We start from the raw sequence: 15,944 nt of genomic DNA on the forward strand, positions 1-15,944 counted from the left end.
TACACATATAATACATTTATGAAGCACACAGCGCTGCGTGAATGAGAGTACGTAATGACCAACACACATTCAGCCCTTAATTAAATTAAATCAAATATTAAATCCCATTAAAATAATAAAAGAAAGCCAGTTTGAATGAATCTTTTAAACGAGAGCTGAGTCTCCTGCTCCTGCAGCTGCGAGTCGTAAAAAAGGAATCAATAGAATCTAAATTTTACTGGAAAATCAAACCGTGTATGTTTGTTCCAGGTCTGAGTCACTGCATTAGAATAACAGATAAAAACCTGTGTATTTATTTATTTACCATATTGTGTTCTAGTAATAGTTTCTGTTTAATGAGTATATCGAACACACGATTTGTGGCTGTACTTTACTCGGTTTAATCATTATAAACCCCATCTTGTATCTGTAGTGTGTACTAGCAGCAGGAAACCATCTCTCTTGTGTACTTACTTATAAAAATACATGTTAAGCCACTAGAGTGATACATCGGCTGACATATTGGTATCGGTTTATATGTTATTCAGTATGGTTTGATATGTTTTTTTGGGGGTATAAAATGTAGAAAAAGTGTGTGTCACTGCAAAGTTTATCCAGCAGAGGGCGCTGTTTGTGTTTTACCAACCGAATTAGCTCTGTAATCACGTAACAGACGCGTGTTTTCAGCTCTTGCCGGGCAGTCCAACTTCCTCTCTTACTTTCTCCTTTAGTGTCCGGTCTCTGTATAGATATGAAGCAGTATCATAGAGCTTGCAGCAGACAGGTCGAAGAGAGAGAATGAAGTTTAAAAAATAAACTCTGAGCTGTCCTCTTGCTGGTTAACATCTGTGGGCCGGCAGCAGCTCTGTCTCTCTGCTCCTCCCCACACAACACTGCAAACACCCCACAATATGTGCTAAAAGCGCTGGGCGCCGCAAATGGCGAGAACTCGCGAAATTCGCCTCATTCACACTTCAGTGCGTTCTCCCCATTTGCATTGACTGTAATCTACTTGCTCAATTATTTTATTCGCCTTTGGTGGGAGCGCAGCATGAGAGAGAGAGAAGCAGCTCTCAGCAGAGTTAACTGGAATTATATGTTAAATTATTTAACATGTTGAAGAATAATTAACTTAAATATTATTTAATAAAGTCATTTGTTTAAGAAAATGACCTCCTGAGTACCTTTGCAGAGTCATATTGGTGTGAAATTGGTGCACAATTCACAGGACACACAGTATAAACGTAACTCGGTTCTCTTTGTCGCTCTCAAACAAGAAGAAAATGTTTCGCTGTGTGTCTAAGACAGCAACAAATATAATGCACCATGAACTGACAATAATTGGCGGTATTTTGTGCAGTGAACTTTGTGCCTCATAGATGCGAGTAGCTCCAGCAGAAACAAACCTGTTGCATAGAGATAGCACCACTGGCAAATGTCAAGCTGTAGCTCAGGTGGTAGCGGAGGGCTCGTATCCTCGAGCAAGACAATAAAACACAGACTGCTTCAAAATGTGGGAGGAAACATCTGAGGCACTTTGAACAAAGGCTTTAAAGGTAATGTGACATTAACAGTAAAGTGCAGTAACAGTGTCTTCCTCACATCAGGAGAAATGTTGCTTCTAGGGCTGCAGCTAAAGATTAATGAAGTAATCAAGTACTTCATCAATTGATCAAGTAATCGGATAAGAAACACTTTGCATCAATAGAGCAAATAAGACTTTCTGTAGGATTTATTTCAGCAGCGGGGGGAAAGGCTTCTGTTATACAACCTAACTCTGGATGCTTTCTGTCTTTTTCTCTGGTCTGTCTCTTCCCTGAAACTAAACTAAACTATCAGTGTTCAAGGAAACCGATAACTTTAAGCATATATTTAACTAAATGCTGCAAAAAGAGAACTTCTTCAACCTTAAATCGAGAGGTGGCAGCATCAGAGCCACAGTAATGATACCGATTATCGGACAAATTGGCCGATAGTTAGTGATATAAATAAAAAAAACTAAACTATAATAACTCAGCACCTTAAATCTACCTCTGTGTATGAAACGTGCTTTATAAATAGAACTTACTCCGTACTCCGTATCTCGACTGACCTTTCTCCTCCCCAACCTTTCCCCAGGCCACATTGCAAACACCTCCTCTTTCTCCTCCTCCTCCTCCTCCTCCTCCTCCTCCTCCCCCCCTCATTACATTCTCTTCCCATGTTACATAAGATGCACTCTGGAGGTGTCGTAGCACAGCTGTGATCTGTGGCCCCGGGGGCTTTATTGTGTCACACAGCGTGCAGCCAGTATCATTCCTCCACATGTTCCTGCTTGTATTCAGGTCCAAATGTCCCGAATCTTAAGTGTTCGCGTTGTTAACTGGCTCCTTGACAGCGTGACAGATTGTGTTTGCATTTGAGCAAAAAAAAATTGGAGAAAAAAAATGACATAAATGAAGAGAAAGAAAATGGCAGCTACGGCTGGAGGAGCTGAGCAGAAAAAATTAAAATCACAGCGGTTTGTTGACAACATGACGGCTAAACTACAGCTTTCATGGTAAATTCGGGAAAGTAGATGCCTAAATATATCCATAACACCTTTCTGGAGACTTGCTGGGCGTGACAGACGGAGAGACACAAGGACAGAGGTTGAGGGAGACAGTGAGGGATGGCCTTCCTGCTCTGGATATGAAACAGAGATCCACTGCCTGCTGCGTCCTTCCCTTCCACAGGGAGATAATACTAATGACTAGTCCTGCAGCCTGTGGCTTCTCATTATGGGCTCTGGTTGGGATGGACTCTTTACACCCCCCCCCCCCACACACACACACACACACAGATGCATGCATAAGTATGTATGTGCAAAGAAAGCAAAAGAGAAATGTTCACATCCTAAATTGCACTTATATAGTAAATTTTTTTAGTGTGCCAATCAGGAGGTTAAGGTTGATAAACTGTGTATTGACTGTATGTTGTTAAAGTTCTTCATTTAGAAACACAGTTAGCTGAAAGTTGACATCGCTCGGGAGGATGAGAACCAGCTTGTCAAACCACAATAATGAATCTTTCAAACCCAACAGGGTCGGCTGTCCCATTAGCTGTTTGGTTAAGATTGATGATGGAGTTGGGGAAATTACCGGCTGACATGTTATGTGGTGTAAATCTAACGTGGACCGAGTGTGATGAGAGCCGAGGGCCCGTGTACACGAGCGAGGTCTGGGGCAGAATTTACGGCTGGTCCTCCTGGAGGTGTTGTGGGCGTAATTCAAACACGTCTGTAATGGAAATTGCTTCCTTGACAACCTCCAACTCATTTCCTCTAACATCCGAGTCAGGCTTCAATAGCTGCTCACCCTAATTTAATCGCACGAGAGACACTAACATCATATCTCTTAGACTAGTACTCAAGGTACTTTGAAACAAAGCAAGAAGCTGGGATGTTATGTTGAGCCCTCCGTACCGCATCAAAATCACATCCGAGCACTTCAAAAAACTAAATATCAAACATTAAGATGTGAGATTGCAGCTCCTCGAGTTCAGTGGCTTCTCAACAAGAGCCGGATGTGGTGAGGGTGATATTCTCGAACCCATCAGGAAACCAGAGCAAAACCAATCAAACACATCAGAGCCCAAATCTTGTTCCTGACCACACGGAGCACGTTTCCTCCAGAGTGAAATTCAGCATAGATGAGGGATGAATGCAAATAACTAAAGTCATCAAGCTCGCATCCTGTTGAAGTAGACGGATTAGTTCCTGGGTATTGGTAGTAGAACGCAATACTGCATAAATAAATAACTAATGCATAAATAATCCACCTTACACCCAACTGAGCTTACTGTTTTCCCCACATGGACATTTCACTGCAGCCACGTGTGCAGTGATGTTGCTGTAGACAGGTAAGCAGCAACAGTAACAGTCTTATTGCTTTACTCTAAACAGTTCCACTGTATGACCCTGGACTGTGTGTGTGTGACCTTTTGGATGTGTGGATCATTAAGATTAACATCAGACACTGCTGTGCATAAATGTGCCCAAAGTGCCTGTCTTAATGGGGAGACGCTCCACCCTATGTCAGTAGGATTTAGGATTTTAATTATGGGACTTATCTAAAGGAATAATTTGACATTTTAATCTCTTTCTTGCTTTCCGGCTAACTTAGCTTAGCACAAAGACTGGAAACAGGGGGAAACAGCTAGCCTGGTATGTCCAAAGGCAACAAAGTCCTGCCTACCAGTACCTCTATAGCGACTGTCGGTATCTTATTTAAATTTTGACTTTTAGATGCTGATAACATCATGAGTTCTGTGGTCACTTCGCTCGGTAACCTGAAGACAAACTGAAATCAAAGGGCAAAAAATAAGAAACGCAAACCAAAAGACAGGAAATAAAGTCACACCGAAGCTCCGATTCTGGATGCAGGTCACATTTCTTCACCTTTAAAACTGTTGAAAGTTATTGTGGGATGGTCTGATGTTTCTTTGGCAAGACAATCAAGACAAAACTCAACAATATCTGAGGTCGGTGTCATCTGTAGTCTACGCTGATCTTTCTGCTTATTAGCCATTATCTTACATCATCATCAGCATTATGGACGCTACGCTGATTTCTGATATTCCCACGGGGGCCATATAATGGTCCCCCAGTGGTGATGGTTTCCTCGCTCGTGTGTATGGGGACATACTGAGTCGGCTGTGTGTTTGTAGGGTCGCTGTTATTCATGGAGCCGTTGTTTATATAATTTATTTTCTTAAAATGAATGTGAAGTGGAGCTTCACAGTCGAGGATGGAGAAAACATCCAGGTACTTACATAAGAGGGAAAGATAGTGTGTGCGTGTGTGTCTGCGTGTGTGTCTGTGTGTGTGTGTGTGTCCAATCAGAGTGCATTATGGATAAGTGCTTCACGCTGCTCGGCTTGTCATACATGATTGCTAATGAGGTTTGTGCCAACGACAGGCTACATCTTTAGCAGTGACCCATATGAATAAAACAACATGAGTCATTTATATTATGTTAAATAAGAAAATCATGCAGACAAGAAACAAGACCCCTTTCCTTCAATATATTTATATAATCCCCGAGTCTTTGAGACGCTACCTTGCCAAAAATATGTGGACACCTAGATGTTACATTGAACATCTCTCTCCATAACCATCATCATTAATCAGCTGCTTTAACAGCCTCCACACCTCTGGATTCAGACTTTCCACCAGATGTTGGAAGAGCTCATTTAATTCCTGAAGTGACCTACATGACGAATGTCGATCCACAGTGATGTAAAAAGTCACATTCATTCTGATATGATATGATATTCGCATATCACACTGCAATTAATCCGACCTGTATCTGATGTGGAAGACTCCCGACAGTTCGCAGACAGATCCTTGCAGGAAAAGTCTTATTAGTCCTTTCAGGGAGGACAGGTAACGTCATTTCTTGGTGGATTGTGGGAAGTAGAGCACCAAGTTTATCAGGTGTAGCAGCTGGCGTTGAAAGTAGGTCTCAAATCAGCATCATGAGATATCATCATGCAGAAGAGGAGAGTGTTGGAGTCTGATCCACAGGAAAATTAAAACAGTATTTACAAATTCAGTCAGAAAGAGACCAAAATGATCAAGTATGGAGTTTACCAATGTTGAGAGAGATTTTTTTACATAATTACTCATCAAACATTAAGATAATCTACAAATATTGCTGTCTGGTTTAGTGTCTAAACTGCAACATTACATCTTTCTCTCAGCTTGAATTGCTCCCATCTGATTCATGTTTTTGAAACTGATGCATCCTCCACACGAAGCTCACCGTCATTTCTTCACTCTAACTTTGTCAACGCACATTAAGCCAGAAAGCTGCCTGTTTCTCTTACGGTGGCGAGTGACTGCCTCCCCTGCAATCAGCTGCAGATTCACCCCAAATGAGTTTCGGGAGTTCTTTGGGGGAGGAGAGGGGAGGAGAGGGAAGGGAGGCACAGCTGCTTCTGCTTCAGACTGATGAGGATGTTCAGTCTGTTTGGATTCAAGGAGATGAACCGATAATTCAAATCGTGTAAATCAAACAAAAAAAAAATGACATGCAGTAAATAGACTGCGGCGATGGCGGCGCCTGATTTAAAGTATGAATAGTGTATGAACTGTGTGCGTGTACGGGGACGGGAATGGAAACATTGAGAATCCTCTCGTTTCTTTTTAAGGTTACTTCAGTATCAACATCAACATCTTATGGCACACAGCAAAGATTACCTGGTAATAGTTCATAGAAAACAGGGCTCACTTTGTTGCCCAAACTGTATCCATGGCAACATTATTCCTCCTGTTTCTTGTTTATTTGCTCACACATGGGACGTCTCTTTCCTTCTTTATATTTTTTCATATATTATTGTTCATTTTCTACGTTTCTATGTTGATTCTTGACTTGCAGTCTTTGGGCCTCACACAAGAAGCGATATATGAACAAAATGTTCTCTTATTTTTGTCCGTATCCACAATTTGTTCTTATTTTGTTAGAACCCGTTGAATCTTTGCTCTTCTCCAACTCTTTTTCATTACTAATATTTCTCTTCTCATTCTATTTTTAATTGTTATGCACCAAGATAACAAAAAACTCATCCTGATTCTGATTGAATTGAACTGTAAAGTTAGACTATCAAGTGCAACACACAAAGAAATCAGTAGCCGAACCTCTTGGAAATCAGACACATTAAATATCAAGTCTGTGACTTTCATTTCCTATTTTTGACTTGATTCAAAAATTAATAATGAAATAATCTTTTTTTTATACATTTCCGATCAAAATGTGGTCTAACTTATAGTAACTGTGTTAGGTTCTGAACGTAAATGGACAATAGCACGTAAATGTGCAAAATGGAGCATAAATGCACAGAGGTTTGGTGTTGGTTGAGTGGGAAAACAGTGTCAAAGCAATGAAAAGTGATCCACTCTTTAGTTCTGATGTGCCGACTGTGGGAAGTGACTATTGAGAAATGCATTAAAAATGATGATGATGAATGATTTGCAGTTAATTTGAGAACCAGCAGCTCTTTGTTGTTCCGTTAGTTTGAAATAACTTCAATAAGATTTCATCTCTGACACACACGAGGTGAATTAATGTGACAGCAGGTCTGGTTGGTGTTGTACCTACGTACGATAAGAAATCCAGGACTGTATGTGTGTGTTGCTGTGAATTACAAATGTTCCCAGTGGACGGACGGCCAGGTTCAGAAGGATGGCTAATGAACTGACAGACCCTGAATCCCCAATGTAATGGAAATCTTTTTCTTCTTCTGCAGAAGGTGCAGCTCTTCCTGTGTTGTTTTTTTTATTTGCCAGATAAGAAGGATAATACCTGCGGGAATAACACTCATTATCGTATGATAATATGTATGCTGTTTGATTTTTTGTCCCCTTTTAATTTTGACTTTCATGAAATCAAGTCCTTCCTGTTGTATTGCATTTACCACTGCAGGTTGGAGATATTTGAAACCAATTCCTAAGACCTGAATCAATTTAAACAGCCCCCCCAATCGCAGTAATATTATCTGAACATCTATTTTACTTCACATGCACATTTATTGGTGTGGTGGACACAGATCAGATTAAACTAACTGACTGTATGCTGGTCTGACCAGAGGCTTTCTTAGGCTTAATTTATTTAAAACATTCATTTTCCCAATATCACTCCACTCAACTTCAAAGTTAAAATTAATTAATTTAAGTTTCATTAAGCATCAAACAGTTTAATTCCATCCCCTGGAGTTTAACTACTGTATGGCAAGTTTCATGTCAGATGGGACATTTCACACTCATACCAGCAGACAACTAACGGTAGTGGATGGAAACGAACAGTAAATTATCATTTTCTTTTGCCAATTTTCTTAAAATTTGGTTCAACTTTGCACTGCATTTGGATGGAAGCCAGGCTACTCAGTTTATAGTTGAATGAGCATGTTGGCTTATTGATAAATTAGAGCAGAGTCATCATTAGTATTTGTGTTTTTCTTGTTTCTTGCTGATATATAGCTGCTTCTAGAGCAATATCCAAATCTCAAGCATAAAAAAATACATTAAAACCTCAGTTTTTCTCTCTATCTGTGCCTTAAAATGCAACCAGCAGCTCTAACAAGCACAATTAGTTGCACCTTCACTGAAGCCTCATCCTCATTTACGCACACAGTAACTGGACCTTTGCTTTTATTATGCGAGGCCACTTTTCTAAAGCCTCACTTGTTCTTTATGTGCGGCTCAGTGACCTGCTGTTTGTGTTTATCTCCTGTCATTAATGTCTCTGTGTTTCCCCTCTCAGATTCAGAGGTGGTGTACAAGAACCGCGACGGACACGTCATCAAGTTTAACTTCGCCTTGAACGAGACCGAAGTCATTCTGAGCAACAGCACGTTTGTAAGCTTTGTTAAACAATTGTTATTCCGTATTAACCCTCATATTAGATTATTTTACTACCATATATTTTGTATCCAGTTGTAGAAAAACAGTGAATTATCTCTTCAGCTTTGTCTTCTACTTAAAAGATAACAGAACAAATAATATCAGAAAATAGTTTTTCTTAGTAGAGAATAAGTGTGGCTGCCATTTCAACCTTTAAGTTTAACATATTTGTCTCTGAGGGGAATTTGTCTTGCAGGCTTGAATGTCCACTACAGAACATAATAAAACACGTGATATAAATGAGTAAAACCTACCACACACTGATTTAAGATAAGACACGATGAACCTTTTGGAAATTCAAATTGCCTCAGCAGCACAGGGGGATGTTTTGTAAAGAACAAAGAAAATATAATGATAAAATCTGAATAATATTTTCAATATACAGAGTAAATTGGATAGAATAAGCATGGTGTGTGGTTTAGAGTCTAAATCAGCGGAGGTAGGAGGTCCTGGGTCCTGTGGCGTTGTGGAGTCTGATGGCTGATGACACAAATGAGCCCCCTGAGCGCTTTAGGGGCCTTTGATGAGTCTGTCCATGGGCAGGATGAGAGGGGTTGTCTATGATGGCTTTCAGCTTCCCTTTCATCCGCTTGTCACTGCCTCCACACTGTCCAGTTCCAGCTTGACTCTGTTTCTCTAATTTGGACTTTGTCTTGACTTGTAGCTTCCATGGCTGAAAAGTAAAGCCAGAAACATGTTTTAGTGAACTGTTTATCTGGAATACGTCATTGTTTCCTGCTACGGACGGCTCAAAACTGCGTAGCCAATGACCGCAGACAGTACAGGTCCTTGGGGTGTCTGTAATCCACTGTACTCTGCACTGTAGAGGTCTAAGAACATTATCCTCACAGTGCTTTGTGGCTTCTCCAGGTGTGTGCGTAAGCTCGGTGAAGTAGGTAGACGATGTCAGCCTGAGGTGCTGTAGACCCAGACACTGCAGACTCTGTTAAAACTGCTAAAATATTGAGGACTTCTTGCTATTTTTACGTGTTTTTGGACAAAAACATAACTTATTAATGTATTGCTCCGATATTAAAGTTACAAAATGATGAAAATAAGATCATTACATTACACCTTTTTAGTAAAACAAAAGAGCTTTAAAGCTCCAAAAGATGATTTTTTTTTTCTGGGGCTCATTAGAGTTATATGCGTAGTATATGTGGGCCTCAGATGGAGTTGGAGCTGCTCTCTTCTTGTCTTGCTGGTGTGATTGGATCCCCAGAGGCTGCAGGAAACATGTCAGAGCTGCCGGCAGCACCTCATCACTCTGTTACCTGCAGAATCACAATATGATAATATTGCTGCTGAGAGGGAGGTTGCTCTGCGGGCGAGCTCGGGGCTGTGAGGTCGCTAAATCTGCTCACCTCGACTCACCTCGGCGCAATCACCAGGAAGAGGGAGATGCAGGTTGAAATAGTGTTTTAGCTAAGCGTGTGCCTGCTTGTGATGCAGTCAAATCCCTTAATAATCAGTAAAAAATCCCCTTTATTGATCGCCTCGTGAACTTGCAAAATGACAAATGAACCTTTACCGTGATAATACGCAGCTTTACTTCCAGGAAGATGAATATATGTCAGTATTTGTAATCTTATTATCCCTTTAAATGCTTTGAATTTCAGAGTAATCCAACCAGGAATGTTTACCAAAGTCAAATTTAGCTGTTTTTCTAATTGCATCATTATAATCCTGCAATTTCATAACACTCATACATCGTAAACCTTTTATTCGTGTCATCCCGGCTTCTCTGTAAAGCACCCTTTTTTTTTTTTTTGGATAAACATGTTTCTGTTCCTGCCTCCCTCTTTCCATTTTGCAGAATTGTTCCACCCTGTTGTAGCTTGCACTTTTAATGGTTGCATAAGGGGATTTGATGAGGATTTGAGTCCCCGTGGTAAGCTTGTCAAACTATGCAACAAAAAATCATAAAAAGCAGAGGTGGCCTCGGAGCTGAAGTCACTGATTTGACCCCCCCAAAATTGCAAATGCCACCAGCTGCAGGATCCAAACTGAACACACCCGCTGCCTGGCTGCACAGCGTCCAACAGTGAGCTCCACTAAAGAAACATTTCTTCATGTATTTGAGTCCAAGGAACCAACCATAATCATATATTTTTTTAAAGTCAGACATAGTTTTTAAGTCGTGTCCAATCATCTCACAACACAACAGCTGAAAAGTGACTCTGGACATTTTGGAAATGTCGTGTATAAAATATCTGTCCACCCCCGTCCTCTCCCAGAAAATGTCAAAACCTGACTCGGCTCCCTCGTGGTTTTATGGCCTTTAGCTGCTTGATTAGTTTTCGCCTGCTGCATTTTTTGTCATTGTCATGGGATGAAAGCCAGAATAATGAGCAATGTTAGCGTAAACCAAAGAGCAATCAGAACCTGTCAAACACAAATCATCTTGTTTTTCTCATGGTTTTTATTTTTTTCTTCTTCTATCCAAACTATCAAATTTGCAAAAGTTTCTATACATTTTGGGTATTTAGCATCATGTAGAATAATTCTAATAATTCTAAATTCTGCTCATTTTTTAGCCACGTTAGCAGCTAAAAGTTCAGTTGGTGCAAAGTATAACCTCACAGAGCTGCTAGCATGGCTTTAAACTCTTGTTTTCTCATGTTTTTACTCACTCCATTGACCTTTTTGTAATACTAATGCCTCGAGTGATGGCGATGTTCAGGTCAGTCGGTCCGTCACATTGGTCCAGACTGAAATATCTCAAGAACTACTGGATGGAAAATATTTTACGTACATTCGTGGACACGAGAAGATGAATCCCACTGCTTCTGATGGTCCCCTGATTTATTTCTTTAGCGCCACCATGAGGTTCACATTTGAGGTTTTGAGTAAAATCTATCCAAACCATTGATTGGGTCGGGATAAAATTTGTGGTTCCATCAGGATTCATTGTAATGAATTTGGTGTCGCTTGAACTTTTTTTGAGACATCTAATGTCTTGCTGATTTTTTAAAAGATAGCCTAATTATGACTTTGTTTGTGTATCTACTTCATCTACTTGTCGCTGCTAAAAGACGAAGAAGATCTTCAATCATTCCGCTGATTTGTTTTCTTTTTCGTTAGGTGGCCTTCAAGGTGGCAAAGTACTCGCTCTCGGCGGATCTGAAGTACGTGCTCTTCGCTTACGATGTCAAACAGGTGAGTTTTTTCAAATTAAAATGCATCTTCGGCCCAAAACAACTCATCAAAAATCACCTGAACATCATTACGTGGAAGAACAAAAAGCCCTTTTCGTGATTTGCGTTCCCTCTCACAGCCGCACAAGCTGTGATTGGGATTGTGGATCATCCTCATTCTCTTTGCCTTTGTTTACCTCTTGGCAGGCTGTCATTTACATTGTGCTCCTGTGCAATACCCAAGGGTGCTGTCACTCATTCACACACACACACACACACACACACACACACACACAAAGCTGGCTGTGTATACCTGCAGCTTTGTGACGTGCTCGTTTTTATTTGTATTTATGCTCCTTTGTTCTCGGAAGAGCACTTTTTGCTATACTTTCTTAAATTGTAATTGAAAGATTAGCTTTGAAGCTTGGATCATTTGGAGCCGGTTCTGGATCGAGCACACAAAAACAGTTGGGGGAAGCACAAATACACACACACACACACACACACACACACACACACACACACTGTCTGAAAACAAATGGCACCTCCTGCACTGAACAGATGTGGAATCATCTGTCGTGTTTCTGTTTGGTTGGCCTTTACGTGTGGTTTTGTGATTCTTGGGCATTTTTTGCTTTGTGTTTCCTACGTGTTTCTTTCTTTCTGTTCTTTGTGTTAACATTCAATCATCCGTCATGAAGCTTTCTTCTCTCCTCAAAGTCAAGGCTTTTGCATTGATTTTTAGATTTGTTTGCAAACAGACTCAGGTTTAGAAACCCAGTGGCAGCTGAAGAACCAGAGGACGTATGTGTGTCCTGCAGTCATAATAAAAACACACATTAGTTTAATGTTAGATTAATGCATGTTTGATACAGAAAAAGATTCAAATGTTTTTCTTTTTAAGAAAGAGACCTTCTGAATATGTAGAAACATTGTTTTTTTAAAGCTTTATTTTTCCTCCACTTCTCTTCTGTGTATTAACGCTTAATTGATTGCACTCCGGTTTTATTTGTTGCCAGGGCAACTTGAAATCCCCTTGAGGTACAAGTAGTTATTTTCTTGCTCTCAATAGAATTTCTTTTAGATAATGCACCACCATGCATGAAGGGAAATCAGCTGTCCAGGAGTCGTACAGCACAGTTCAACCAGCAGTAAAGGAAAGGAGGAGATTGGGAGGGGGGGTAAACATAATCTAGGATTCATACAGATCTGGAACAAGCTGATACAGAATGTACATGATACTGCCAGACAATGTGGAATTAGGCGATTTTTCCCATTTCAAAGCTTCTTTTTGGGAAATAACGGAGGAGCAGTGGATGTTGAAGGTCCAGTGTGTAACATGTAGGAGGATCTATTGGCAGAAATGGGACATCATATTCATAGGTTTGTTTTTATTGGTGCATCATCACCTGAAATTAAGAATTGTGTGTATTTTTGTTACCTTGAAACAGCCCAAAAGCCACCATTTTGTGTTTGTCCTGACGAAGGCCCAAATGAGTCCAAGACCAGGTCTAGTCAAGACCAGGTCCAAAGAGGTTTGAGTTCACACCAAACCAGAGTCAAGACCAACACAGGAAAACAAGGATCCTCTTCTAGACAAACTTACTTACTGTACTTGTGATATTTTTGTGATGCTAGAGAGAGTTTATCTTTTATTTTAAGACGATAATTTTGAACTGTCGTTTGTAATGATCCAAAAACAGTGAAACCACACTGTAGAATCAAATCACTGTTTATTCAGAGTGTATCCTTTTCACTACAAGTCTGAGTACTACAGTACTGGTAAAAACAGGACAGACAAGGTTACACCACTCCAAAACAAGGACAGGAAATAAAACATTTATATATGTATACATAACAAAGCCGTGAGATATTAAAGGCTTTTTAAATCAGTGCAAACTCGAGCGTCTCAGATTGAAGCAAGAAAACCTTTTCTTGACGTTGCCTCGCGGTTTCAGAAGCGGATCAGTGTTTGCATTACGTGATGAGTTGAACTCTCGTTGCAGGTGTACAGATATTCCTACACGGCGTCTTACATCGTTTACAACATCTACACGAGGTGAGCGAGTTAACCTTTTCCCGTCATGTTTGGACGCTCTCCTGGATAAAATCATTTTCAGCACCTGATGCACGCACATGGTGGCATTCAGAAACAGATGGTGGTTGTTGATATTTATATATATATATATATTTGTGTGTGTATCAGGGAGGTATGGGAGCTAAACCCGCCAGAGGTTCACAATGCAGTGCTCCAACATGCAGCTTGGGGAAGACAAGGACAACAGCTGGTAAGGCTGAGTGTGTTTATGTGATCCAGTCTCTCCATCTTCTTCTCTCCTCCCCTCTCCTCCTTTTTATAAATTCATGCAGCTTCGTCCCTCCGGAGGGATTTCATCCACACAATCTGATCTTTTCTTCTCTGGGTTTTTACAGTATAGGCCCTGTTTACATCCACTCTGAGCTGTCTGTCTGTGTTTGTTTTAGTGAGTCTGCTCTGCCACTGACCTAATTTACAGCTGTGAACATTTGTACATTATTACACCCTCTTATACACAGGAGTGAGGACGTCTGCAACACACCAACAGTGTTATTTGAGCCAAGAAAGAATAGGGGACACTTTATTCTACAGGTCCCTTTTATATAATAATTTCCTAGGGAGGATCTGACTGTAATTTTGTAAGAAGGTTCCTGGAAAAGATTGTACTTTGCTACTAATTACAAGAAAAAAGAAGACAGTGTTTAACACATCCAAATGTAATTATAGGCGAAGATACAGCGAGGACTGCTGCACACCCACACAGGTATTTTGTTTGTATTCTCACTAAGACTGAAAACTATGCTGGAAATTGGCAGCAGACAAAAATAGAAAGATTGATTATCGTTTCGAGGAAATGTGTTGCCGCAGTCTGTACAAAGCTTCCCATAAATACACAGGTACACACCCACCTCGAGGAAGACATACAGCACATTTATACACACGTATAACATCTACACATGATGGTTACAGAGGTATTTGTCTGAGCCAGTATCTCCTGTTAGAGGCAGTTGAACAAGGTGGAGAATGGGTTGGATTGTGCTTTTATGGCGCATCAACGGGGGGGCAACACAGCCTCACTCACTCCCAACTCGTCAAATACAGCAGCTTGGTGAGTGGTCCTCCGCTTCATGGTCAAGTTAGCAGCGTCTGGTTACACTTTAAAAATAAAGTTGTGTTAGGTCACAGTTTAAAAACGACTTGGTTAGGATTAGGAAAATGGCGTAAGTTACGTTACATACCTGACGTTACAACAGTTACAGCCGTCTCCTGGGTTCCTGTCCTGTCCTGCGTTTGTTTGAGCCGCCTCCATATGCAGACTTTCTCGCTCTTTATACTACCTCACCTGACTCTGACACTAGAGGGGAAAAGTCATGTTTTGAAGCAGAGGACCACTGACCGAGCAGCAGTATTTGACAACTTGGGAACTTGAGACTGGGGAATACACGACCCCCCATGTAGAGAGGGCTAGGGGTCCAGTCATGATGTTATTTTCATAGTAAATGTTTTATTTGATGTTTGTGAGATCTTTCTTTTGGTAAAGCAGTATGAAAAAAAAGCTGTATTTCAAAAAAACGAATGAAGAGAAATAACTCCCCATGCCGGAGGAAAATGATTTCAGGAGGATATGGGTGAACATGCAGGATGTGTCGGGGCTGATCAAATGCAAATATTAAAACACTGATGGAAGATGGAGAGCAAACACACATATTTCCCTGCGTGGCGAGATAAACCAGCAGCTTTAATGTGAAAAAAACAAAATCTCATCAGAGAGGAAAATCAGAAATAAAAACAGATCGAAGCAGAACTCGCAGCAGCATGTGTGACAGTGTCAATCAATACCTTCATTATCTCCTCTTTCTTTTCAGATCTACATATTTGAGAATAACATCTACTACCAGTCAGATGTGAGGAGTAACTCTCTGAGAATCACCTCCTCTGGGATGGAGGGAGTCATCTTCAACGGACTTGCAGACTGGTTGTATGAAGGTGTGTGTGTGTGTGTGTGTGTGTGTGTGGTGTGTGTGCAGCTCTGCAACAACGCTGTATTTTAGCTTTTATATTTGTGAGGGTTTTCTTGGTGTTTTTTTTAAAGTTTGATTCTGGCTGATTGATTCCAGGGAGAAAACATTTGGTATTCAGATTCAGTGTTTTTCCACCAGCTATATTGCTGTGATGCTGGGATTAAAACAGCATTGTGCAAGGACATAAAATCACATGACCAGTCAAAATAAATAAATTATATGTGAAAGAAAAATATGTTTATTTTAGTGGTTAGTCAAATATTTCTTATGGGGGTGAAGTGCTGGGATTGTTTTTAAAATCCTGGCTCTGCATACACACACTATACTAAACTCCTGTGTAAATGTCATTG

General features: G+C 40.5%; 1 protein-coding gene across 1 annotated transcript in view; it reads left to right on the forward strand.

The window, feature by feature from the left end:
• Positions 1–15,944, forward strand: part of LOC127378929 (inactive dipeptidyl peptidase 10-like) — a 60,775-nt gene that overhangs the window by 28,193 nt on the left and 16,638 nt on the right. The window contains exons 4-8 of the mRNA XM_051428310.1: positions 8,259–8,353; positions 11,483–11,557; positions 13,542–13,594; positions 13,742–13,823; positions 15,439–15,559. Coding sequence (XP_051284270.1) covers positions 8,259–8,353; positions 11,483–11,557; positions 13,542–13,594; positions 13,742–13,823; positions 15,439–15,559 — 426 coding nt within the window. The remainder of the gene's footprint in view (positions 1–8,258; positions 8,354–11,482; positions 11,558–13,541; positions 13,595–13,741; positions 13,824–15,438; positions 15,560–15,944) is intronic.

The sequence above is a fragment of the Dicentrarchus labrax genome, unplaced genomic scaffold (genome assembly GCF_905237075.1).
Source record: "Dicentrarchus labrax unplaced genomic scaffold, dlabrax2021, whole genome shotgun sequence".
NCBI classification, from domain to species: Eukaryota; Metazoa; Chordata; class Actinopteri; family Moronidae; genus Dicentrarchus; species Dicentrarchus labrax.